We start from the raw sequence: 27,906 nt of genomic DNA on the forward strand, positions 1-27,906 counted from the left end.
CTTCTCTAAACAAGAATACAGGATCATGCGGCTGAGTCAATATCCTATATGATGTAGATCGCGACGGGACGGGGTAATTTAACTGATATATATTTGAAACATTTGAACCTCATAGTTTAACCATCCTAAATTTTGATTTAGGCGAGTGGAGATGGTCGTTGTTTGGGGTATTGGCAACAATGATCTCTTTAGATATAATTCGATTTCATACAAATATAAATTTGCTGAAGATACAAATCATTTCAACTATAAATTGTGTGCAATATGTTAACTAATATTTAATATAAGCATGAAATGAGTGTCTTCGGGTCCAACAGCTCCATTTTCGTCGAGAAATGGCTGTTCTATTGGTTTAGGTTTGATTTAGTAGGTTTCACTTGCCTGCTTTATTGTCTAGTTTTTTTGAAAGAATTGCACTTGTTTTCTTCCTTTAAAGTAAATTCATAGTGCCTCCGGAAAGCGTGACTCTGCTGGACCAGACCGAGAATGCCTTTCTGCTCGGAAATCTTGCCCAGTCCCCAAGTTGGTTCAGTCTGCACCATCTTTTCTTCCTCTCGCCTACCGATGCCTTGCCATTCTCTCTACAAAATAACCATGGTTAGCATGACAATGAAAATCTGATCGTCCAGAGTATGCATCCAAAGATTTCAGGGCTACGCTCAACTAGAAGAGCACATTTTTTAGTAAATATTTGCTAAAAATGAAAGCTAAATAAACCAATGAGAGCCACTCGTATTAATAATTCTTAATATTAGAAACTCGCCTCATCCGGATTGTAGTTTCCATCTTCCAACAACGGAGTCATAAGAAGAGGGGCGATATCTGAGTGAGGCTTTTGAAAGATGAATGTGGTATACAGACCTGTAAATAGAGGATTCACAGATAAGTTCCAAGAAAATACAGAAAGCTCACTTCTGAGGTAATAATCTAGTGTGGAGCGATGCAATCATCCAAAATGTCGTATGTTCTGGGAAGAAGCCTTCCCCTTGGATCAGTAAGGTTTGGACCAGAATCCATCAACAACCCTGCCAATTGTGCTCTGACAAGCCAAGCCAAGTTGTACGTCAGTCATTTCACCAAAGTAATACATCTGAGAGACTTCATTTGACAGTTTTGAAACTGGAGAAAGAATATCTGCTTGGAACACTTCATATGCCAGAATTAAAGGTATTAAAAATACAAGAAAGGAAGAATCCATGCATATTTTTCATCCTTCCTCGTTAAACATCCTAGATTTGCCGAGCTACCAGAAATAACTGTGTTTTGCAAGCACTTGATATTCAAACTTATACTAATGTATCAATAATCCCACAGGATAAATGCAATCCACAGATTAGTCAAAATTGTGACACGCTTTCTGCTTTTGTTGACCTTCTGTAACCATACAAGCACATAGAGAAACAAAACAAAGATTACAACGTTTAAGATAAATATGTTACATGTTGTCCTCATAAAATTCAGTCAGGTTTTGTATCTCTACATACTCAAGACCAGCCTCTCTAGCCAACCTGATATCAGAATTATCAACACTAAAACAAGAAATATCATAGATTAACTGGCAAATAAGCAATTTCAGGACATGATTATCAATTGGGTGTCCGTTTGCAGCCATCTACATCAATCTAGTTCGAAACATTAAGAACTCAAGTAAATAAGCAAATATTTACCAGAGAGGATTGAAACCGATTTTGCACAATAAATCAAGTACAAACAAGTGCATAATGGATCCATGAGAACAAGTATATGAACAAAGAGTGTGCAGCCCATTATTTGGGTCCTAACCCATTGGAAGCAAGGCATAGACATGAGAATTCCAACTTACTTTCTCTTCTTTGACATTTTAAAAGTGCTTCTTCCCCAACACCCCACTTCAAAAGAAAATATCGGTCTATTAATATAGTCCTAGATCGAAGAGGATCAATACGAGAATCTGAGAGACGCAGTAAAACACTTTCGAGGTTGGTGACTGATGCAGTTTCTTTTATTTTCTTTTGTTTTGAATCCAAGAGTGCACAATGAAAGCTGGTATAAGACATGTTTGACGTGAATATTTGGCTCATGTGAGATTCCTAATTCTCATCCTGAAATCGATAAGATTATAGAAACTTCTCTAGGATCTTATCATACAATTAGCAATCCGTCGTAGGCAAGTAAATACCACAACTTACATACACCACATTCCAGAAGCTTTAAGCCGGAGAATTAATGAATTCAAATAAGTATTTACACAAAAATGAACATCGACAAAGTTAACATTAATAAGAGAGATATGCTTTAAAATTTTAACAGAAAAATTAACCTGATCAAGCTTGGGAAATGGACTAAACAATGAGTTTCCATGGACACATTATTTGCAAATATCAACTGGTATTTTTACCAAAAAATGGGAATTTGGAAATCAGCCGAACGGACATTAGAGACAATAAAATGTCACAAAAAGATTTGAAAAGAAAAGGAAAGTATGAGGAGGACATATATTGGAGATATACTTCTCTTCTTCAACTTCAAAAGTGATCATATAGCTCTCAGATCGAATGCAGTTGGGAACGATGTTGGGCTTCACACCACCACTCTTATTGTGGTACGCTTCCACATTTTTCTGGTATTTAGCCCTGCAAAGCCACATGACACGTGATAGTGCAGAAGTAACACCGCAAAAGTTAAAAAGATTAGATCCTTCTTGATGAACAGATATATTGTGCAGATCAGTTGCCAAGAACAATTTCTACGACGACTCTGATTTTCACATGCCATTTTCCCTCCACTCCATTCCTCGATGAAAAATATAAAAAGAAATGGAGTTATGAAACTGTTTGAGGGGGTTAATGCCAGATAGACGAGAACTATTTGCTATTATCATGGGGAAAAAAATTAGAAATCCCAACATCGGGATTGGCAAAAAAAACAAAAACAAAAAATTCCAAAAGCTTTGTTCATATACCATATAGTAGATGAATCAGGAGTTAAACCAAGGAAACAACCTCCTGGTCTCAACAAAGATGAGACATTGTGCAACAATCTTCTCACTTTCTCCTCTGTTTCAAATCATAACTGTCACCGTTCAGGTACAAAGTTTATATTTTCAGTTTTCCTAAGGATATATAGACATTGAGAAGCACAACTGGGCAGAGTCCTACCGGTAAATGCTGCATACAGAAAACAATATCAGCCTGCTTTTCTTTGTCCTTCCAGTGCAACTCTACATCTCCCTGCACAAACATGGGATAAGAGTAATATCTGGATTCTGGCACATAATCAACTAAATATAAAGAAGCCAAGGAAACAATGATATACTGGCGAGTGTCAACTATCACAGGTCAGAAAGCAATCAGGTCCTTTTATCTTGGTAGCAATAAGAATTGACAAGGATGGAAAAAAACGAGTACCCTAAATCCTAAAAGCAAATCGAACAAGGTTTGGACACTGTATAGATGGAGAAGGAAATAGATGAAAACAGTTCATAGCTTAAATAAAATTTTAACTTGCCAGCAGATTCTTTGAAAAAATAGTTGTTCTAACAAAGCAGCACATATAGCCATAATGGTAACACTTTAAAAGGATTTACTTTAGGTTCTGACCCCTACTAACAAGATCCTTGGAAGAAGGTAAACTCTTCACTCGTTCCTTCTTTTACCAACAAAGGAACCAATCGAAAAATGATTGTTACCCAATAAAAGAATACCGCTACTATTATATTGTGCTTGGTTAGTCATTCCGGCAAACTAGAATCAATCATGCAGCAATTTCTTTGTGGACATACAATTACGAGTAACGTCATATGCACAACTGTGTAAGTCTTGCGTCGACTCTCCCATGCTTCCCTCACTTCACTAACTCCAGTTGTCACCATATCTGCACAAAGAAATCCCACGTCTTACACAGGAATCATCATCATTAAGCACTTGGACGCAAAATTTAACAAAAGGTCAATCATTTATACGAACAGCTCAAATACAACTAACGCAAGCCAAAATAAAATAATGAATCTCAAAGTTACCAATGCCAACGTAGTGACCAATTTGAGCATCATCCCATTTCTCCTCATCGGACACTTCTCCACAAAACAAATCACAAACCTAACATAATGCCCAGATGAAGAAACTGATGAGACTAATGTAACGCACACATTTAAAAATCAAGAAAACAATCAAATCCATTCCATATTTAGAAAGAAGCAACGGGGAAACGAAAATATTTATTAGAGATACTTTAGCGAACTCGATCAGACGGTGGTGAGTTGATTCGGTGGGACGATGGGTTTGATAGGAATTCATCATCGTACGCTCCCAAAATCCCAACATTAATGTTTTGTAAATTATATATTTCTACGACAATTTCTTGGAAGGAATTTATGACATTTTTAAAATTTCTATCAAAAAAATATTAACTTTTTTGTTAGCTCACATTTAGTATTTCATATACGAAATATTATTTATATAATTAAAATTAATAAGTATTAACATTTTAATAATTATTTAAAATTAATGATATAATATAAAGAATGTATTTAAAATTTAAATATTCTTATAAAATATTAATTTATAAAAAAATATTTATGCCATTGAGGCGAACTTCGAATGATGATAATAATATTATATCGTTAAATTGATTCTTTTTATTTTGGTTGTATGGAACGGTTGTTAATAACAAAAATAAAAAAATATATTTAAAAAAATCATATATGTTTTTATTTATCATAATTTTAAACAATTACTAAATATTTTTAAAAACATAAAAAATTATATCACTTATAAAATGAATATATTTGATTAAAAACTTGAAATATTTTTTTAGCATATTTAAAAAATATTTATATTAAAGTTTTAATTAAAATACATAATAATAGTAAGACAATAAAATATATAAAAAATTAACGACGCTCGTTCAAAAAATTAAAATACGTAATATTATATAAAAATATTTGTATTTTATTTAATATTATAGAGAGTTGTGAGAATTAAATATATAAAAATAATACAAAATTATAACCAAAATTAATAAAATGATATAACTAATACAAACACTTAAATGTAATTTATATTTTCAAGTAACATCAAGTTGAAATTTGAATTTAAAAAATTAAAAATCATATTTAAATATATATTTTTTATATTTGTTTTCAAATATTAGTTAAAGGTAAATGAATCCATTAATATTGATAAGTATTTTCTTTTACAACATTTTATTTTTGCAAGAACTTTTTGACAAAAACTATGTTTTTATATATATTGAGAATATAGATTTGATGCTCAATGTTTAAAACTTCGATATTTTCTAGTAATATACCCTTTAATAATAACATTTTTACAGCTTGCTAAATTTAAGAAAATTCAATTAGTATATATTTACTTGCATTATTGGTAAAGAAAAAAGATTTTTATTAAGCATTCCATATAATCTTTAGTTATATTTGATTTTTTAGTATAATATCTATGCATACGTTTAATATTAAAGAAAGGAATTGTTATATCTAGAAATATATATTTATCCACGATCTTTGCAATAAAAGAGAGAAATGTTATTTCTGAAAGATACTCTGTGATCATTATTTCTTGACAGCAGATACATTGAGTTTTGGTCTTTGGGCTTTGTTGAACAAAACAAACTCGGGACCAAAATTTCACTTTATTATTCCAGTGCAAGTCTCCAAAAAATGGGACCTTCTGAATCAAAATCAAATTTCTGGTAAAGAAAAATGGCACAAGAAGAATAACACTATCAGGCACTAAGAAATGATCTTGAACTTTGTTCAGAATGTTGTGTTGTGTGAAGATAACGTTGACGCCATCACAAAAGAAGTTTTCTAATATCGCTGAAATTTGATCGTAGTGCCGTCATGAAGGTGCCTGTAAAAACAGATTACTTGCAATAAAGCCAATTGGAATCCAGAACCCATAGAAACCGACATCGGAATAGAATTATAAATGACAATTGCATTGGAGTTGCAATTTTTGGTCGGTATTCTAGAAGAATAAATTCCCCGAGTCACCATTCTCTCAGGCCACTGATGTAAATGAAAATGATTCCAGAAAAGCACAGAACTAGAAGTAAAAGGCCTTCGTTCAAATGTTCCTCGAGGAATGATTACATGTGATTGGTTTAGTGTGTTTAGGCATTCTCTTGGAGAGCTGAAGGCACTAGCTGCTTAAATGCACCAAAATATTCATAATTTACCGGGTGCCAACTTTTATCGTGTTTTAACATGTATGGTTGGGAAAGAGGTTTAACGAAGTTGGGGGAGGCATCGCATAATAAAATAGGGAGGCATCGCATAATAAAATAAAGTTTTATCCGCTCTATATCAAGTACCTCCGACTTTTCCATCAAAAACACGATGATCAGCAGACAATGTTAGATTCATTTTTGTCACAACAGCAGGCTTCTCAGTTCCTGAAAGCGAAGAAAATCAAAGTTCAAAGTCAGCCAGTAATGGTTAAGTTAAAATAGCACATGTTGGACATTACACACAAACAGATTACCATCATCTCCAATAACTGGTTCAACAACTTGATTGCCCCTACCAACAGCAAGAATGCCAGCCTTCAAGAAGGAAATTAGTCAATTTACACCACCGCTTACACAATCTATTTGATAATTCCAAGAGCTACCGGGAGAGAAATATAAACTTTTAGTCCCAAATTTACAATCTGAACGACATCATTCTTTTTGGGCTCATAGTTCAGGCAGGTTTCTCTTTGTGATTGTCGCGACATGCATGTGTGCAGGTGGGGGTGTGTGTGTGTGTGTGTTTGAGAGAGAGAGAGAGAGAGAGAGAACCTGTGGAGGATTTATGATTGCACAAAAGTGATCTACAGGAAACATCCCCAAATTTGAGATGCTGCATGAAGAAGGGAAAAAACATCAATAAAGAAACAAAAAATGGAGTATTCAACCAAAAAAAAAGGATATTCGAACAAGGATAAGGTGAAGCCACCTGAATGTGCCACCTTGAAACTCATTGGGCTTAAGCTTTCCCGTTCTTGCTTTTTCAGCAAGTTCTTTGACCTTTAGACACAATTAGAAACAGAAATTTTTTAGCATAGAACAAAAATAAAATCACAAACGTAAATATCTCATGGAATGACGAGACACTTAATACCTAAAGATATAGAATTTGGGAATATTTTAAATAATGTGAAAGTCCATGGAAGTTAAAAAAACAAGTAATGATGCATAAGGAAGAGCATGCAGTTGAAAAATTATTACCTAAATCTTAGGGTAAACATTTATTAGAAATGACCAATCAGTTTAACACAAAGTAAAATGCTTAGAGAATTGACTTGAATCTGATAGAGTAACTGAACGATATCAAACAACTGAACTTGAAGTACAGCATCACAAACAACACAAATTGATAGTATCCGCCTGATTCAATGTAATCTTATCCTTCAAAGAGCACAATGATGCCATCTAGACCAATTGCAGCAAGTCATCCTTTCACTGGCATATGAAATTGAAACAACTTCAAAATTATTTCAACATACCTCTGAGGAAATGGATGATATAGACTTTTGATCAGCATTTATAAGGATCGGAGTCATCAAGCCCTGGAATTCGTGAAAAGATAATGAGACCATGGTTTCCATAATAGAGAAAAAAGAGAATGATGTTGCACGGATTACCTTCTCTGTTGCTACTGCAATGGAAATATCAACTGAGTCACGTAAAATAATTTCACCTTTCCCAGCATCCCAGTAAGCTGCATATTTATTAAATATTGAGCAGATAATCTGATAAGTGAACTAAAGTAGAAATAGAAGAACGCACTCAATTTTCAAAGATGGATTTTTATCCTTGCACGCCAAGAACAAAATAGGTAAAGTTTATTTACATCCATATCCTTAATCACTCAAACTTGTATAATTATATCAACAGAATTACTCAAACAAATGATTCATAATTGATATCTGATCCAAATTTAACATTATTACATCATTAGCTTCTTTTTTTAAAAAAAAATAATAATAATAACTTCTAGAGGGCTTGTGTCAATAATGACAAGGATCAAGAGAACAATTGTATACATTAACCTATGACGAAAGATGCGGAAATTTAAAAAGAGAGTGCAACATGTATTTACTTTGTCCAATCATTACTGCCATATGAGCTTACAATTTAAAATTATGTAACCATCAGGCACTCTATTTTTGTGTATCTACTCTAGTCCAATGAGGTAAGGGTATGGAAGAAGTTTTCACAGTCAGCCAACAGATGAGTGGGAGATGATTCCGACTTGAGGCTAGAAGCAATGTTTCGTTACGGTCTTCAACACAACCGATTAAAACTTGAACCAGTTTGTCAACAAGAAAACCCATACCATTTGCTTCTGGTACATTTTTCAATGCAACTGCAACCGCTTTGATGACAATATCATTCACTGAGACTTTAACATCATATTTTGCTGCAACACAATGTAAATTAGATAACTCAACTTTAATGGTGTCTTTCACGAGGCAAAGAACAAAAAGAGATAGAAGTCTCTACCTTTAAGCTCCTTTCTGAAGGAGAGAAGAGGATCCAGAATAACATCTAAAGCAACAATCAAGGTAAGCATCACAATGGTATTGCAATAATTAAAGTTGAATGCACATATATCTTTCTTGGAAGTTTGAAACCTGTTGATAAATATAAATGGGGCGTGGATTGTTTAGATTCCAATAAACGTGTAGCTATCACCTGCATATAAGCGAAGAGAACATGTTTTTGTGCTATCAGCAAAAGAGTGTTACAAAAAAAGTAGTAACAGTATATTTACGTATGCAAAGAGTGAAAATAATGAGTGTTTTGAAAACTCCTCTAAACAAAAGCTTTCAAATGAAGTTACAAAGATGTTATCACGTGAATTTTTTTCATTTATTTATAATATTAAAGTTTATGACTTGATGTGCACCACAAACTTTGATGTTTATCGCATTTACTAGATCCTGCACAGAAAAACTAAAAAATACAAACCAAGGGCCACATGGTCTCAAAGTAAATAAACCGTACACGTACCTTGCGAATTTGACTATTCGGAAGATCTTTATAAGCATCTGTCTGCTGTACAATGGATTTTAATCCTACTGATGTGGAGGAAGAAGTTTGAGGTTGAGTTGTAGGTGATGGAGAACTCTTCTGAGATTCAGAGATTTTGGTAGATCCTTTGCCAGATTTCATCGCAGCCAAAACGTCGCCCTTCAACAAAGTACCACGAGGACCAGATGCTGCTATTAAAGATGTATCCAGTCCGTGCTCTGCAATTAGTATCTTTGCAGCAGGACTAATCCGATTAAAACTTGTTTTCTCCATTGTGATGTCCTTTGAAGTGCTTTTTTGAACAGGCTTTTCATCTTTGACAGATGTCTTTACAGCTTCAATATCATTTGGATCCTCAACCTTGAAAGACAAGTAAGCAATTCTTATGAGAATTGTGATTATTCACTAACGCCATAATAAAAAAAATATTACACGGCATATGTTTAGGGAAAAAGGAGAGATTGGTCCAAGTTCACTAAAGTAGAACTTACAGTTACTGCAATAGGCTGGCCCACAGCAACATCTTTTGACCCTTCTGCAACCAATATTTTGGCCAGGAACCTGCATATCCAACTATAGTCAACTGAAACTGAAATCATTCATCAACTTGATCATAGTAAAGTCAATATTTTCATTACCCTTCTTCAAGACTTTCAAATTCAAGGGTTGCTTTGTCTGTTTCTATTTCACAAATAACATCGCCAACCTCGATCTGTAATGAGCAAAAGTATAAGAGCAACCGAAAAACAGATGCATCATGCATGTAAACATTATAAATTGTAGAACAGTTTGCCACAGAGAAATTAATAGACTGCCATAAAAATTCAAAAACTGACCTTATCACCTTCTTTTTTCCTCCATTTTGCAATATTTCCCTGGTTCTGTAAAGCAACCAAAATATCTTCAGCAATGATGAAAATAGCAAAGCAATACAATATATAGACATTTAACTTCCTACCATGGTTGGTGACAATGCTGGCATTTCAAGCACAATGTGAGGAGGAAGTCCAGAAGGGCTGATGTCAGCAGAGCTCGATTGTTGTGTGTTGTCTCCAGGAGTCAAATTTTGTTCACTAGATGTTTTATCTTGAACTTCTGACCCATTAACAGTTGCGGGAATATTCCCCATAGCATCTGGATCCTCAACCTAGTCATCCAACTCAAACTCATCACACTAGATGATGCCAACAACATTGATAAGAAATCAAAATGATCAACAAAAACAGGGAATATGAGTGTAGTTATATCTTAAGAAAAAGTTTGGGAAGACAAATAAACCACTAAGAACCTTCATCACCAAAATATTGACAAACAAAAAGAGGTGGACTTTGCTGGCATGGATTGGAGAGAAAGGATCACAATGGTAAACTTCTTCAGATGAGCTAAGCTCAGCAATCATATACTATAGTCTTCAACAAAAAATTACCATGAAAAAAACAGGACAATGAAAAGCTTTGATTCTGTTATGCACGGAATAGGTAAAAATTACTTACAGTAATTGCTATAGGTTGACCCACCGGAACATCCTTTGCGCCCTCAGGAACCAGGATCTTAGCCAAAAACCTGAAAGTCATTTTCCAACATGGGACCACATGAGAACCATGATATCCACCAACCAGTTAAACGTTCTATCCTATATGACTTCCATAATAAGAATACTAACAAAAATAGAATTGACAGCTTAGTTTGCATGAGAAAAGTATCACAGTGTAGTCATTATGACAGCAAAATAGAAATATATAATGCTTAGTCATCCTTAAATCCTGACATGTGTTGCTAGACCAAGAGAATTTTCAAGATAAGATACTTGAGATTAATTAATCTAATATCAAAAACATTTCGTCATGACTAACATCCTATCATAAGAGAAAAAATAAAGTGAATCATATTATTTACCCTTCTTCAAGACTTTCAAACTCCAGGGTAGCTTTGTCTGTTTCTATTTCACAAATCACATCACCCACTTCTATCTGAAGGATCATATAAAAAAGTTAATGTCAATTATATTTATTTGAATACCATCCACAGTAAAGCCTTCATTCTATCAAAACATTCTTATTATATGTGTGTATTATTATAAGTCCAGATTAACAAACTGTCCCTACTAATAGAGTTTCTTAATGAAACTGGCCTTATCTCCCTCTTTCTTCCTCCACTTTGCGATGTTACCTTGGCTCTGAAAAAATGTGGACATGCATGTGAGATCTAAACATGCCAACAAATTTTCATATGAAAAGTCAAAACTAAATTTTAGCTGCCTCAGGATTAATTCACCATTGTAGGCGACAAAGCTGGCATCTGAAGCACAATATGATCAGGAACCTCTGCAATAATTAAAAAAAATCTTACCGAACTGCTTGAGAAAAAAATTCACATCGAGTAGTAATAAAACTCCAGCAAGCAAGTCCAACATCTTTCTTCTACATGTTTTACAGGTTGATGGCTCCCAAGGTACTGTTCAACTAACTGAATGTAGATTATACGTCCTTAAATGACGTTGATGAGCTTCAAATAACTTTTCTGCACCTCTCACCATGATGCTACCTAATCTCCATTTTTTTTCATTTTCACATCTTAAGGGAGCAGCTGTTAGAGGAAGTCCCACCATTCCTAAGTTGACCATCTTAAGCATGTGATGAGATGCCAAGATTCACAAGCTGTAATATTATTTGTACCTTTCAGCACAGAGTTGAAACTCTAGTATCTCAACAATCAAGGGGAAAGACTTACCAACTATACTTCCACCACAGATATACTGTCCAAAAAGATATTTTAATATAAAGCAAGTCTGCATGCTCACAGCCAAGAAACTAAAAAAAAAGACACTTGGAGACACGTACAAAAACAAACATGAGTAGAAAAGGAAGTTCAGACATCTTTCCCTTTTCAAGCTCAAATATCAAGTTTGGTGCCAATCCCAAGTGTTCCAGTTATCAAAAAGACTCTAAGTAATAAGTTTAAATATCTGTAGAACAAATACTAAATATGGACAGTATATATTTGACATAAAATTACGAGTTAATAGAAAAAGAAAAGTAGAACACTATCTATCACAAAAATGAGCTTATCAAAATGCAAATAATCCATTTCTCACTAAAAAATTCTCAAAGAGAAATATATATGGCAAGGTTCGATGCTGAATCGAAAAGTACCTGATGATGAATAATATCTGACACCAAGTTGTAGCTGTAAAATCCTCAAGTTGTTAGAAAAAGAACATGCAGGTGAAACATGTATCATAAGTACTAGTTTTATAAATAACCTTAAGGCCAGAAGGCATATAATGAACCCTTTTGCCCACTGAAAAAGATGTCCTGTGGAATTTCATCATGAGTGAATAGGAACAACGCGTATACATATATATATGTATATATATATGTCATTGTTCAATTTATTTGATCAACACTAAAAAAACTGTTTGACCATAGTGTATTCCTCAATCGATGTCACTATTTAAGGTAGATGGAGGGTAATGGAAGGAAGTTTAGGGCTAAAGGGGGATAGTTAGCAACCCCAATTATTTTAATACAGGACTTTTCATCACCTTATCTTATGATGCTGGTAAGCCTCTCTGAGGGTAGACCTCAGACGTCATGTTGGATTGAGTTGAGAACATAGAGCTGACTAGCTAAAGATATGCCAAGATAGCATATGTAAAGAGTGACCTAACCAAGTGATAACCATTTAGATGTCTAAGATTATCACACCAGATAATCATTTAATCACAAACTCATATCAACTTCCTTAACGTCAAAATTGTACTCGAGTTATTAGATTATCCTATTTAAAAAAGGAAAAAAATCAACAAATAAAATCCACGTTATAGCTTGGGTTATAGCATTGATAAACAATTGAGACCAAAATGATAAATATGAGGTCTGTATATGCAAACCTCAAGCAAGTGGTCTCAGCATCAATACCTTGATTTAACCCCCTACATCTGCATCATCAGTAGTTTTATATTGAGAAAATATTTAAAAAGATCAAATTGATAATTTATCCATTGAAAATAAAATCAAGAGACAAATACAAAGCAGGCATTGGAAATCACATTACGCAACTTTAAGTGAAAAGAGAAATGACAAAGTGAAGGATTTTCCTTTTACATATAAAAAATTATTAATCTACATAGAACTAGATGGTCTAAAGAGTGTAACTAACCATGCATAACAAATCATGGTCAGGGAAGCAGGAACCCCTGGTCAGTGTCGAGAGCTCGAGAAATGCCAAGTTTTAGCGAGTATACTACTTGTCATCCAAAATAACTTCCTAATACTCCACATTCTTCAATGAATTTTGGAGTTCGTTATTTAGCTTTTATCAGGTAAAATGGTATCAAAGGAAATTCAGGCCCCAACAAAAAGAATAAAAGGGAGAAGCAATAGAAAATTTTCAAAGATTCAAACATAGCGATTCAAATGTCATTACAACAGCAACCACGCCAAATCACAAGCATTTTCGTGTTTGCGAGTAATTACATAAAAGTGAATTTATATTGCAAAGTCCACAAAATTAGTGTAATAGGATACCTCACAGCAGCATTTTCTCAGAACAAGGAACTATAAAAAGGAGAGAAACTTGTGGAATGAACTTGATGTTTAGCGATCCCAATATCGTAGAGCAACTAGTCAGAATGGAGGACAAAGACAGAGCCTGAGGTCCCATGACCCAAATTGGATTTGTGAAAAATCTCAATCTTTCCTCGACCCTTCCTATCCCCTGGAAAAATCTCAATTCCAAGAACCAAGCAAGAAGGTACTGAACCAGGAGTGTGGTCGTTGGGCTATTCAACGTGTATAAGGTGAAACTAGCATTTTGGGGCAAACAACACAAAATTTTATCTTTTTTTTTTCTTTAGCTAGAGACTGCCATAGTCGACCACTAGGCCTCCCTGTTTCATACTTCTCAATGTAGACCAGCATTTCTCTCGATATTTTTTTACCATTCATCCAGCCACCAGAATTTGAATATTAACCATCGAATCAAAGAGCTAAATCAGATCAAACTTCACAAGACCGTTGACACAAACGCACTAAATAGATCCAAATATACAGAGACGAAGAAGTTACCGATTGAGCGATGGATGAGCGGAGGAAAAAGAGATAAAACGTGCCCTGAAGAGAGAAGGAGCTCGGAAGATCGCCGGATTTCTAAGCCTGGATAATGCCATTGATCATCAGACGTGCTTCGCGTTTCTTCAATTCCTTTTCATTTCTTCGGCTCGCAGTTGCAGGTTCTAATTGCACCTACGGAACTACTTCTCTTTCCTTTTTATTTTTATATATTCCTTTTTATATTATACTTTTCTAATAAACAAATCAAATTAATTAATTTTATATATATATATATATAATTTTGATATATTCATTTATTATACTGACGTTCATACACATCAATATATCACTCATTTATTGAATGTGATGAATTATATCCAAATTGTAAGTCAAATAGATAAATGACATCTCATTAATATACTCACAGAATCAACAACATATCAATATATAATGTCTTCTTGTATTGAAATTAGATCATTCAATTATACTTGGAAAATATTTTTCAAAAATTTATTATTCTATTTCAAGATTTAAAAATTAATAAATAAAATGTGAAAATAAAAGCGTTAGATATGTACATGGCACGTGGCGCTTTGGCCATTTATTTTCTGTACATGGTTGGCTCTTTGAAAGGTTTGGAAAGGTGAATTTGAAATACGAATCCTCCATTATTCCTTTGTCACACTAAAATTCATTTTTTGACATATGAATTGTTATAAATAATTTAATTGTTATGAATTATTGATAAATTGCAAAAAATCGATACATTAATTATTATAAATGACTTAATCGATACATGATCTAACTAGAACACCAATTTTACTCTTTAAATGAAATTGTTTTTAAATCCAATTATTGTTATTAAATTCAAATAAATAAATATTTCATTTTTAAAGGTTATTTTATTTTTTCAAGATTATAAAAATAAATGTATATTTATTTAAAAATTATATTATAATAAATAAATATCATACTCTAGGTATAAAGATAGTAAAATTATTAATTAATATATATATATATACTCTAGGTATAAAAATAATTATAATGTACAGATATTTTAGTCACAAGAGGCAACAGCAAGAGCTACACCAAGATCATTTGAGGTTGCACATACATACATTCTGTATGTTTCGACGTCTTGTTGATAAACCTTAGGCGTACCTGCAGCGTAGTAGCTTCCCCCGACTCGATCGCGTTTCAAGAAAATTATCTCCCTCAAGATTGGTTCGTGGCCATTGAGGAGATTTCCCATGCTCAAAACTTTCCTCCACGACTGGTTTTCAGTTGGTGGAGGGAACATGTTGGCAACCACATGTCTGTCGCGTGAGCTTATTTGTTGCTTCTTGTCAGAATCCTAACATGGGGAGAACAATACAGATAATAGCACGAAAAAATATGTATTATACGAGGAGGTATTATTGTAGATCAAATGGGGTTCGACAGATAAATCAGGGAAACAGATTCGAATATCGTGCACCCTTGTACTCTATGGCGTTTAAAAAAGAGATTAATTTCCCATCGGGTTAGGCCTAAATACAAAAAAAAAAACTCCACAGAGATTTGATTAACTATGACTTCACGAGAGTGAGATTACCCAAAAATTATTTGGGACGTCGAGCAAGGCATTATCCCATTGATTGGCGAACAGTTGCAAAAAGTAGCACAGAAAAAGTTTATTACCTTCTGAGTATCACCTTGTGCAGAGCCAGTTCCCGTTTTAGGGAGATAGTAATTGTAGTAATCGTTGAAAATTGCTTGTGCAAGGTGTGGGGATTGCAAGAATTTGTGGTGAAGAGATGCTGCAAGTAAAATTAACTTCTCAATGTGTTCAAAGGTCGTACACAATCGTGTGAGGTCTTCTATGCCATCATCACCAATTATATCATGCGCTGTGATAGAAAGAGTATTAGTAAATTCAGAAGACCACTTTCTCAGCAAAATAAATTTTTAAGATGTTGACAACATTACTTTGAAGATGTTTTAGCATCGATCCCATGGTAATGTACAACTGTCCGATTTTTGTGGTCATGTGCTTTAAGTCAACAAACTGAAGTCTGATTAAGAGTGTCAGCTGCTGCTCTTAAGGCAGTACAGATTATTTGTGGCAGCAGTTGGTGCGGTTTCAGAGTCTCCAAATAATGAAGAACCTAGCACAAGATAATACAGTGACTGAAAATAAGAAATCTGACCTACATATAAATATATGACTTCTAATTGTGAATTTTCTACTATACCCTTATTCATTTAAGTTAGTAAATTAAATCAATGTTTTTCATGGGTTCTTTTGGTAATTCATTGTACATCTTAAATGACTTTGGATATTAATGAATATTGAATTCACAATTTACCAATGGTTTTTAAAATTGGTTGCTAAAATGAGTTGATTTTTTCATGATTGCTAATGAATATTTAATGTTTTTATCTTATCTTTTCTTTTATTTTACATATAAATACATCATTTTTATAACAAGTTGATTTTTAAATATGAACTAAGAATCATCATATTTTTTTATTTAAATATGTCATTTTGTTTTTGTGACACTAATTTTTTCTTATATATATTTTTTAATGTTTGCGGGTATTTTTGTGATTATTCTTTTTATTAACACTGTTTGAAATATTATATGCATGGAAAATTTAAATCATAATGTGTCTACATTATTGTGTCTACACGCGTTTGCAAATTTAGGATCAATGTTCATAGTGTGTTTTCCATTAAATGGGTCAACTCTACCCGTATTTACAATAATAATTAATATTTTGTCATAAAAAATAATACTTTTTCATTATTGAATCAAATAGGAGATTCGTCTCACAAAATGACTCATGAGCCATCTCACAAAATTTTGTATGTTATCTTATTTATATATCTATTTTATTTAGCAAAATCACAATTGATATTTAATTTAATAAATGTTTAGTGGTTTTATTTTAATATTATTATGATAATTTAGTTAATTAAGAGAATTTTATTTGACAAAATTTTGTTTATGTTTATTTTATTTAAGTACATCGTGATTTTGTTTTTGATAAAATTCACTATTATGTTTTTTTTATTATTTTTTCATTGTAAATTATATTGGGATGAAAAATATATTTTCTCATTTGAGAGAGCTGTCATTATGTTATAATCACGCGGACTGAAAGTGTCATATGAATAAGTGAATATATATGATTTATTGTCATAATATATTTTCATTTTTTGTGTTTTATATATATTTAGATTGATAAATACTCATAAGCAATATGCTATTCGATTTTAAACATTATCTAAATCTCATTATTATATATTTCATTATTAGTTAATTATTAGTTATCTACGTGCATCGCACGTATACATTCCTAGTAAACAAATATAAACCACTGAACTGTGAAATAATGGAGCATATCTATGAGAAAAGAATAACCAAACTATCACCCGAAAATCCGCAATACCTTTTCTCCTTCTCTATTTGGATCTAGCAGTGGCTTTTGTTTGGAAGCATGTAAAGGCTGAGCTTCATTCCAGATCTTTCTCCACGAGTTCCCATGATCTGACATTCTCTCTGATAGTCTTCCACAAGGAGACCACTTGACTGTTGACCCTCGATTTGCATTACTTGGAGACACTTGATTGTGTTCAATATTAACATCATTTTCCCAATCTTTTGGTGAATGCCACCGAATGAAATCTTCAAAGACGGCATCTGGATTAGCAGCCTTGAATGCAGACATATCTGCAGTCAAGAATAAGCGATCCTCACGAAGATTAAGAAAATATAACAGGTCAACATAAGCTGATTATAAGAACCATTCAGAATTATACATAGCTCGCATAAAACTAATATCCTGGGTCCCATTCATTGAAAGAGGGGAAGGAAAAAATAACCGATAAACATCAAATCAAAATATTTGAAAGAAGACTAACTATAGTGAAGAAAGAAACAGCACATCGACCACATGCTGGCCTACCACACTGTTGATTTCGTGTCAAGCAAGTTACGTTTTTGGGAAGCATTAACATAGATGAGCCTAACTATTACAACAAAGAAATAATTTCAACACTGAGATCTCCAAATAATCCTCAAAATTTTCATTCATCGCCGAATGGCAACAAAGTTCTTCAAAATATCTTTGTTCAAAAATTTTTTTCCAATCTCAAGGAAAAAAATCTGCAATCTCAAAAAAAAAAAAAAAACCAACAATTGTCAGATGCTGATATTTAATTTCCCCTGTTCTACTACAAAATACTAAATATTAGTTCTGCAGAAGGGATATTCTCCTCTACAATGGTAAAAAAGTTACTGCAAGTGATTAACGAAAGTATAGGCATGATAAAAGAAATGTCATTACCTGATGATAGGATATCTTTCTCAAGTTGAGCAGAGAAATTCTGCAAAAAACGAAGGCAGAAGATAATTATCCGCTAACTGTCAAATTTTGAACAAGAAAATAGTGAAGAGAACATGATACAATACAGTATGTGATTTGCTACGGCCAACATCCAATACAAGTGGCAAACAATCTTGTTATTCCTGATTAATTTTTAGTAAAACAATCATCCTGACATATGCATGAAAATATCTTGGGTATGAAAATAATCTAGCCAAATCGATATAAAATCAGATCCAATACCTCATAATCTCGACAACATACATATATTGAATCCAACGAAAGGAAAGCTTTAAAAAATAATCTTCTGACTCCAAATAATCAGTCACAAAAAAAAGGTCTCAGAAGGGGCTTCTCTAACCGGATCCAGTCAAATTTACTATTATTAACATTGAAAACATGCACATGCTACCATATATCCTTAGCTAATATTATGTGAATGATGTGCAAAATACTTGATGAAAGAAGTTTGACAGCCCTTAATATTTGTGAATCAAGACTGGAGTAAAAGTACAACAGAGCATCAAATTCCCAGTTGAAATTCAATTGGAAAAACCTATATTTTCTAATTAAAAAATGAGGCAGAAAATTCTCACTTGACATGAAAAACTAAATTTAAGAGTAAAAAACAGTATCCACTAATGGTCTTAACTTACAAATGAATCACCCAAGGCTTGAGCAGCAAGTTGTCGTTCTTCATACATATCTTCAGTCATACGAGTGGATCCTACATAATCGTTAGAAGGGGAATGCATGTTATTTCCTTCAGTGTTATTTGAGCAGGTTCCAATAGTGTATGGGAAAGACAGGAAAAAGCTTTAAACAGCCGACCGATTTAGCAATCAACCTGTGTTATTGGACCATGCATACTCTTGCATGATTTCAAAAGCATCATAGGCACGGGAACTCCACTTGAATGCTTTCTGACACATTAAGAAGGCATATTTAAACAGATTCAGAAACATACCCATACCTAGAATTACAAGCACGTGCGCCCTCTGGCAAGCACACAATATGAGGTTCACATATTTTACGATAAACAATGTTAAGATAATTTATAGATAGACCAAATATTGCAAGGGTATGACATCGTTTAATTGTGAAAGCACACGAACAACCTATTGAATTTGTAGCAAGAAATGGAATAAAATTAAATCCATCTCTCCCAGAAATCACTCTCAGCAAATCACTGTTTCAAAATATTAATTATACTACTATAGTTAAGAAAAGCAAGCGCAGGTTATTAGAATAACTATCTCAGTGTGTCCAATGTGTATTGCCAAAAATGGCCTATAAGTAAATAGATAAAAGGACACGTTAGAAAAGTTTATCCTAATTACAACTCATATCGCAGACTATGTTTCTATCTTTACCATCATGCATATCATGCACATGCACCGCCTAAAATGATCTGGGAAAATGCCATTCAATAAATTTTAGTTGTGGCTCCCTTTTTTTGAAAAGAGTGGTCACCTTAAAAAATACTGGTGGTTTAAACTAATTGCAATGCTTTTTATATTTGTTTGAAAATGAATCAAACCTTCCAAATAATGAATGAGACTCTTGGATCAATAAGTTTACTTTTAATTCCCCCAACCAAACCATAAATTTCATATAACAGGAATTTCTATGATAAGTTATAAAGGATGGTATAAAAAAGCCATAGATCAGTAAGAAGTAATCTATATGTCATCAGTTTCTTGTCAGAAGTTGACGGAAAAGGACAGCAACGCCAACCAAATATTTTTGGCAAGCCCACAGAGTCTAGGTCGAGATGATATAAAAACAGAGTTGTCACTTGCTTTTCACCTGTCTTTTTTCCTTTCAACACCTTCATCAACATCGTGAGAAGAAGAAAATCCCTAGGAACTAAAATATCTTCCTGCAGTCAAACATGCACTCAATGACAGAGGTTAAAAATAACGGGATACAACCACCAAAAGGGACAAAATAAAAGTCTACCCGTACATGAACAGTATCAGAATCACCACTTCCAGCAACATCATTCCCTCTATCTTGTCGACGTTTCTCATTGATGCATATTGCAAGCTGAAAAATTAACATATAAGAACTATCTGTTATTTTCATCCAGGAGTAATTTGGTTAAAAAAGAATAACGGTAAAAAAAAGCTATAATTGTTTTAGATATTCTTCTTCAAAGAGAGAGACAGAGAGATGGCACTCTTCATCACATTAGAATCAATCGATGTTCATAATATTGTGTGACCATAAACAAATCATACGTGGAAAAATTTCAGAAGATCCTCAACATGTGATGTTTTTGAAAAATTAGTAATTTTTTCACCGGTTATTCAGGTGCATTGGCTAAACCGAAGTTTGTAATTATGTACTATTAGATTAAATAACATAACCAGTCCTACAATGCCGTTTGAACTAATGCTTCTTCTCACTGCGACATGTTTAGTTAATCTCACGAGACATTTTCTATTTTAACACTTTCGTGAACTTTCATTTCATAACATAACAAGGTAAAAAGAAAAAATCCTCGAATACATATTGTCATCTTTGACAACGAGATGTTAATCAAGAGTCAAAGACACTAGAAACTTCTTACTTAAATCAGTAGAGATTTCATCAATTTATGCACTTTATCAAGTTTATAAGAGGAAAACAGCCGGAATCTGGTGGTCACTCCACAGCTTCATATTATCTCAACTTCCCCAACTAATGTTTCGGTTCTGAATTTAATAAGAGAAGGTATAATGCCATGATTATGAAGAAAAGTGGATCAATAGCCACAGTATATAAAACTGTCTCATCACCCACTCCAATAAAAGTACGATTGTTTGGCAATAGAAATTCAGTGAAGAAACAAGATAATGATCAAAGGTGCAGGAAAAAGAATGGTGACACACAGATAGAAAGAGAAAGGACGAGTTTCTACAAATTTAGCAGAGGTGCTACGACATCAGGAAGTATATAATTTGTGTAACAAAAACCAACCATGTGCAATTTCTGATTAATCAAGCAGGTAGATAAGTCGATTGTGCCATTGACTGGCATTCTTGGAAGTGGCTGTGATTCTTCCCAACACCAACGAACCTCCCTTACAAACTCTATCCAGAGTACAGCTATTGCTAATCAAATGATTAGCAAAATCACGATAGTGAGAATAGTGTAAAAAGACAGTTAAACCAGAAGAGGAAAATCTACATATGCACAATTTTTTAAGGCAGGTGCCAACAGTTGCTTGATAAGCTCCTTAAGAGATTATCTTGCTAAAACAGATCTCAAGAGAAATACCATGTTTACTACAATTTCCAAACCAAAGGACGTGTAAACAGAACTGTGCAAATAACGATTCAAGAGCAGCGCCTTTAACAGCTAGCAAATTTCTATGCTCCCCCAAAGAAAAATCTAATTGAGCTCCTGCAACTGAGAGGAAAATTTATGTCAGTAAGCATCAACTTAAAACCAAGTGCAACCGCAACACATTAACACCAGTCACATTGCCTCTTTGTAGTTTATAATGTTCAGTAATGACCTGTACTATCTGAAGCAACAGTTAAGTGAATATAACTCTACAGTTAATTCGATACAAATTGAGCTAAAGCTGCAACCTCTTTCTTCCATCTTTCCCTTCTTTCATGCATGCCAAAGAATAGCACTTAAGTTGGAATGTAAACAATAAATAAGGGAATTATACAGAATCAGAACAGGGATTTTGACTTATAAAGAAGAAATATAAAGAAGAAAAACCAATAGATCAAGGGTGGTTTGGAAAGCAAGAACGACCATGACATCACAAGCATAGTGAGAAGTTCATAGGCGACCAAAAAATGGACAAAACTTTGTACCTTCATGAAATAAATTTTTTAGCACACGATCAAGAACTGTTGGGGGAGGCACAGCTTCTGATGACTTCAAAGTTTCAGAACCTGAGTTTTCAGCCGCTGAATTAATAGAAAGAACTAATGGTAAAAATAACCCAAACGAGTATATAAGGAAAAACTTATGGTTAAAATAAATTATTCTTCACATCTGACACATAAATATCATGTACATAAAGATCTTCAAACCTGACACAAAATCTACCAAAAATTGAGCATCCAGTGACATTTTCAATGCCCTAACCAGAAGGTGCAGCTGTGATGCAAATCCAATGGTGTTTCCACCAGAAACACCACTGTTAAACAAGAGCACATGACTCAATCACTTCAAACAATGGTTTAAATTAAACTCACAATAATTAGATATCCATAATCAATGATAAAATAAAACAATCTCCTTTGAAATAAGATCAACCAATCAAAGAATGAAAATTAACAATCTACCCAAGAAATCAGTTAAATCTTTACAATAAAAAAATTATCACAGAATTGTTTAAATTTTAAAATAAAATAGACACTATCTGACTCATTCATTTTTTAGCAGAAAATAAAATACCATAATCGGGGAAGACAAATGTTGGACGGGGGATGGGGGAGAAGGGATTTTTCTGAATAGCGCACAGCAAAAAGAGGAGTGAAGATTGGGAACCCGGAGTAGAGTAAGAAAGTAGCTGATAAGTATGGAAGCAGAGTGGATATCCTGGCATTATTGGGGTTTTAGCTAAGCTGAATCACCAAAGTAGCCTCCATCATGACTTAAAAGTGCATGGCCACGTTGTTATATAACTGTACTTGTCCAACCTCATCAAATACTGAGTAGCATAATCATGGATTAAGACATTAGATCTATGTCCCTACCCAAAAATACTACATGGATCAGCAGATGTAAAGAGAGATATAACTTAATATGTACAGAAATTGGTAGGTAATGTTGAACTCGTCAGTCACAAGCCGTGTTGTTCATCAAAATTTCGTGTAATACATATGAATTACTGCAAGTAAGATGTGCCGATCCTCAACTTATGGAGTCAAGACAAGCACTAGGCTTGAACATAACAAAACAATACTAACCTGCTCAGCAAAAGTTATAGACAAACTTTGGTGGTTGTGCTTGCTATGATTAGATCAGGTAAAAATGATGAAGGATTGGGTTGAGTCCAATAAGGACCGGAACGGCAACCACCACTAGATTACCTTGTAGCCCATCTTGAACAAAATGTTAAGGGCCACGTCGATATGTTATTATTAAGTACTAAGAAAACACTTTGAAGACATCATTGTACAAGTTGATGCTGAGGATAGCACATGTAACCTAAAGATACACCTATGCATGCTATATTTGGAAATAAGATGAACATGCATACGTAAATAGTCAGAGTATCAGATAATAATGTGTTTTGACAAGCATTTCACGGTACCCCTGAACCAAACAAACTTCAATCTTCGTTTACCAGTAGTCAGTACTTAAAAAGTTTGGCAGATGCATTTCATTTTCAAAAATATTTGAGAACAATATCAAAAGGAAATGACGAATCAATAAGAACATTCAAATTTGAAGGTGTGTGAACTGACGTTTGGAGATGATGCTGACCATGATTTAGCATCAGAGGTTTCTCAGAGGAAAATTTTAGGTTAAAAGCACCGGAATAAATTTCCCACTTGATACCCTCAGGTGTAGACCAATCAAATGATGAAAAAGATTGAAGGTGTTGTTAAATAGATATCTCCATGAGTGGCTAACCTTCTGAAGTAACTTGTCATACGAACTTGTAATATGACATATGAATGTAAGTCCCATATTTTACTCTTCTTGGTTAGCATTGAAAATTCGTCACTTTCCTAATTGACAAGGACTCCAATAAGGTAGCCAAAACTTGACACGAGCACACGTTGATCAAAAGCATGTTATATATTCTCACGCATACAAAGAATAAACATTAACATCACATATACGAAAACACTACTCTTACATATTTTGGGAAAGATTTGGATTCAAGAACCACTTATCAGCTTCCAAAGGAGAGGCATTTTCCAATTCAGCCATATCCAGAGAACTTTCTGCTGTTATCTCAGACCATACTGCAAGCAGTTGAAATCCTGAAAAGGAAACTCCATTCACATAAAAATAATATTTTGTTTGCAGTTTTGAGGCATAATGTCTGCTACTTAATCAAACCAAATAAAACGACAAAAAATTTCAAAAAGTTTACTCAGAGAAGAGACCGAGTCAATAATAAGCTCACTCCAAATAAATTTCTCAAGCATATTTTCAAATATCCTACAATTTTAGTCTTTCCTAGAAAATGAAAAGGGCCGCATCTGAAGAATCCCAGGATTCATTTGAAATCTCATTTTTTTTCACTTCAATGGAGATTATTCAGCATATCTACCTTTGACTGGGTCCTCCGATGTGTACCACTGACTCCAAGGACAATCATCATCCCATTGGATTTTCCCATGTTTGTCACTCTTAAGACTTTCACCGGATTTTGTGCCCTCGGCTTCAAATTCTTGCACTTCGTCTTCCTCAACGTATACAGGGGTTCTGTAGGTTAACTTCATCTTAAATTGGACTTCAAAATGATGCATTGACAAGTCCACAGCAGTATAGGCCTTCGGCATGTGTTTGGAAAGATGGACTATCATATCAGTATACGATGATAATATAATCGCACATTCAACTAAAAAATCTAGAAAATAACCTACTAAAACCAATGAGTATTGAGTGCAATAGGGCATGCTGACATAGTCAGTCATACATAATGAGCATAACAAGAATGATAGCTCAAAAGTACAATACTCGACAAAGTTTCCTGGCTATCAATGTATTAACTCAATATTCAAATTATTGAGTTAATATTTGTATGATAATAGGTAGTAGTTAAATTAGTCTCGCGTGACAGCTGGCAAGTTAAGATATGTTAGCTTCTTGTTTGTAAGCATATAAAGGGCAGCCTTTGTAACTAAGCAATTCAGTTAATGAAATAATGCTTCTCAATTCAGTTTTTCCATGGAAAAGCTCTTCGTATGTTATACGATGCAATGATGGGAGAGGGAGAATGTTGATAGACCTTCGTTTAAACATAAATACTCATAGAAACATGACGGTCAATTCCATGTCTAGAGTTTCCCATTAATCAAAAGAGGGATAAAGCATTTAAAAAACAAATAAAATGACATGCAAATGAATAATCATACCATGTAACATGATTTCCAATAAATGCAAGACCTTTGAAGCTAAAACTTAGTACCAAACGCGAAAACAAATTCAAAATTATTACATAACAAGCTCGAGGGTTTTTTCCGAAATTGAGAACAGCAAGGACTCACAAATTTAGAAATGAATAGCTCATATAATCCTTCCAAATGCATAAGCTTTATTGGAACTTGGCTACCAATGCGGTCAGCTTCAAATCTTCTGGTAAAAATTGTTCCCATATTTTGAATACCAATGTAGGCTTTGCGTGAAGGATCATGAACTGGAACAAATGCTGGCCACAGGCTGCAGACAAAAAATGCAAAAGAGATCAACTCCGTTTTTGTCCTTAATCAAAAGCACAAAAACATGTACTCATGCGTAACCATCACCAGAATAGCATAAAAAGAAAAGAACAGAAAAGAACAAAATAAGCAATGATGTCCAAGAAAACCGCAACCACTGTTGAACACTCGACATCAGCCATTCTATTGTTCAATGCACATTCGGTTAAGCTTTGTCTAACAATGAAGGGTGTGCTTTGATACAATTTATGCATGGTCTGAGCCACATTGTAGGAACCATAGCAAGATCTTAATGCCAATAAATTAACTGGTGATTATATCGTACTCATCCATGCTTTGCAAAATATTAATCCACGTTGCTAGAAAAGCTCGTATCACAAGCTTATAGTCTTCACACCACAATACAGGACGCCATTCGTTGCAATTAGGGCTATAATACTAATTAAAATAGAAAATTGATGAACTATTTCTTAATACAGAAGTTTGTTGCAATTAGGGCTATAATATTAATTAAAATAGAAAATTGATGAATTATTTCTTAATACAGAAGTGAAAAGTTTTTAGACGAAAAGGATAAAGCTATGATGTTATTAGCACCCAAACCACGAACAATTGGACAAAGCAATGGCAACTGCACTCAAAAGTTTGCTAGCCTCTGGTGCATCGAGAACCACACCACTTGCACTTTGCAGAGCAATCACCTACATAGTGGAGACTACAAGGGTGAAAATACAACAATAAATGGAACAAAACCAGATACTAATGAGGACAATGAATGAGGGAAAACAGAGGGAAGAACAGAGATAACTACTGACCAAAAACTCCTTCACCCCAAACGATAGTTGCAAATCATGTAAAGGTTGATTCCAGTCAATGACTATACCTGAATCAAATATTATTACAATTAAGATAGGAAGCTAGAAAAACCAACAAATAATTTATGTTCGGGCTCAGGCAATACCATTATTGCTTGTGTCGAAATAGTACTCCATGCAATAGCTTTTCTTTGCATACTTGAACTCAGATTTAACCTTGTACAAATCCTTCAATATATCGGTTTGAACAGCATCCTTTATCTACATTCAACATCCAATTGTTAGAGAAACAAAAAGCTCAGATTACAATAACAGCTAATATAGTTACTTTAAATGAAAACCAGCTATGTAAGTAAACTCGGGATACCAATAGATTCTTTGGACCATCAGCTTTCCATTGTCGACACACAGCTTCTATTTCAGAAATGAACCTATAAAATACGCAATTGGTGAAAGTACTAGTGCAAAAATGTGGCCTATCTTGTTCATTGTAGGTGCATAAATAGCAATGCCAAACTAAATTCCGGTACCTTTCCCATGAAGATGCGAGAGTGAAGTCATCAAAATGCTCAAACTGCAAATAAATGTGTATGGAAAGTGGAAAAAACCAACTGATCAAACGGCGTATACATGAAAACATAAACACGTTAAACATGAATACAAAGAAATATAGGCCATGCCTCCTTTTCTTCATCATCATCCCCCATCATGCGTTTTGAATTGCTGGTTGACGACATTTACAAAAAAAATGCATAAATCAACTCACAAATGGAGTTCTTCGATATCGGATTTCCAGGAACAAGAGGACTTTGGCGACCTGAACAAATTTCTTCGGGGGGGTCCGAATCTTCTTTTAGGTTCGGGTACCAGAATGCACACCGGGACGGGGGGTTGACAGGTGTACTTTTGGATCCGATTAGGAGTAATATTTTATTTTTTTTTTCTTTTTTAAAATATTATTCAATTGTATTTAATAAAGATTATTATACTAATATTAGTTTAAATTGTATTTAGATAAATGAATTTGATAACTATGTATTTAGATTATATTTTTATTGTTGACAATAATACAATTGATAAAATATTAAATTTATAATTTATTTATTTACACATTAGTCACACTATGTGAAATATAAAATTCTAATGTCTCAATTATTGAGTGAACTTGAAATTTATCCTAATTAATGAAACAAATAAAATATGTAAAAGTTGGATTTGAATTTTATGATCTTCTTTATCTAAAACTACAAAAACATATTCGAATATATTTTAAATAATAGATTTAAAATTCATCGATCA

At 33.7% G+C, this 27,906-nt stretch overlaps 3 protein-coding genes across 21 annotated transcripts; all 3 read right to left on the reverse strand.

Moving 5' to 3' along the window:
- Positions 1 to 97: 97 nt before the first annotated feature.
- Positions 98 to 4,311, reverse strand: LOC142523662 (mRNA cap guanine-N(7) methyltransferase 2-like). 16 transcript variants are annotated; one of them, XM_075627382.1, is made up of 7 exons: positions 4,209 to 4,290; positions 3,998 to 4,076; positions 3,761 to 3,852; positions 3,138 to 3,209; positions 2,982 to 3,035; positions 764 to 2,612; positions 98 to 581 (listed from the first exon to the last, which is right to left on the reverse strand). In XM_075627382.1, exons 1-5 carry the CDS (start codon positions 4,275 to 4,277, stop codon positions 3,024 to 3,026), a joined length of 324 nt encoding a protein of 107 aa, XP_075483497.1. In that variant the 5' UTR covers positions 4,278 to 4,290; the 3' UTR covers positions 98 to 581; positions 764 to 2,612; positions 2,982 to 3,023. The 16 variants fall into 16 exon arrangements, 10 of the variants coding, with proteins under 10 accessions (XP_075483497.1, XP_075483494.1, XP_075483496.1 ...); XM_075627379.1 differs by having other exon boundaries at positions 2,942 to 3,035; XM_075627381.1 differs by having other exon boundaries at positions 764 to 2,772; positions 2,942 to 3,035.
- Positions 4,312 to 5,507: 1,196 nt separating this feature from the next.
- LOC142524323 (dihydrolipoyllysine-residue acetyltransferase component 1 of pyruvate dehydrogenase complex, mitochondrial-like) lies at positions 5,508 to 14,282 on the reverse strand. 4 transcript variants are annotated; one of them, XM_075628260.1, is made up of 23 exons: positions 14,085 to 14,282; positions 12,908 to 12,955; positions 12,278 to 12,329; positions 12,168 to 12,201; positions 11,290 to 11,339; positions 11,147 to 11,191; positions 10,912 to 10,985; positions 10,509 to 10,578; positions 9,974 to 10,162; positions 9,852 to 9,896; positions 9,654 to 9,727; positions 9,507 to 9,576; positions 8,995 to 9,375; positions 8,616 to 8,676; positions 8,485 to 8,529; positions 8,318 to 8,401; positions 7,623 to 7,699; positions 7,485 to 7,547; positions 6,935 to 7,005; positions 6,778 to 6,838; positions 6,480 to 6,540; positions 6,310 to 6,390; positions 5,508 to 5,846 (listed from the first exon to the last, which is right to left on the reverse strand). In XM_075628260.1, exons 1-23 carry the CDS (start codon positions 14,183 to 14,185, stop codon positions 5,788 to 5,790), a joined length of 1,896 nt encoding a protein of 631 aa, XP_075484375.1. In that variant the 5' UTR covers positions 14,186 to 14,282; the 3' UTR covers positions 5,508 to 5,787. The 4 variants fall into 4 exon arrangements, with proteins under 4 accessions (XP_075484375.1, XP_075484377.1, XP_075484376.1 ...); XM_075628262.1 differs by lacking the exon at positions 14,085 to 14,282 and adding an exon at positions 13,618 to 14,067; XM_075628261.1 differs by lacking the exon at positions 14,085 to 14,282 and adding an exon at positions 13,177 to 13,580.
- Positions 14,283 to 15,097: 815 nt separating this feature from the next.
- Positions 15,098 to 27,518, reverse strand: LOC142524222 (uncharacterized). Its single transcript, XM_075628096.1, is given in 22 exon segments — positions 15,098 to 15,423; positions 15,750 to 15,958; positions 16,038 to 16,116; positions 16,118 to 16,216; positions 17,505 to 17,785; positions 18,402 to 18,441; positions 19,097 to 19,167; positions 19,288 to 19,363; positions 20,409 to 20,489; positions 21,405 to 21,538; positions 21,705 to 21,830; positions 22,259 to 22,354; positions 22,481 to 22,587; positions 24,262 to 24,388; positions 24,682 to 24,904; positions 25,622 to 25,793; positions 26,396 to 26,493; positions 26,608 to 26,675; positions 26,754 to 26,868; positions 26,975 to 27,038; positions 27,138 to 27,181; positions 27,288 to 27,518. Coding segments are annotated over 22 exon segments (2,664 nt in total). The 5' UTR covers positions 27,345 to 27,518; the 3' UTR covers positions 15,098 to 15,126.
- Positions 27,519 to 27,906: the final 388 nt, after the last annotated feature.

Source organism: Primulina tabacum, chromosome 14, assembly GCF_025594145.1.
Source record: "Primulina tabacum isolate GXHZ01 chromosome 14, ASM2559414v2, whole genome shotgun sequence".
NCBI lineage: Eukaryota > Viridiplantae > Streptophyta > Magnoliopsida > Lamiales > Gesneriaceae > Primulina > Primulina tabacum.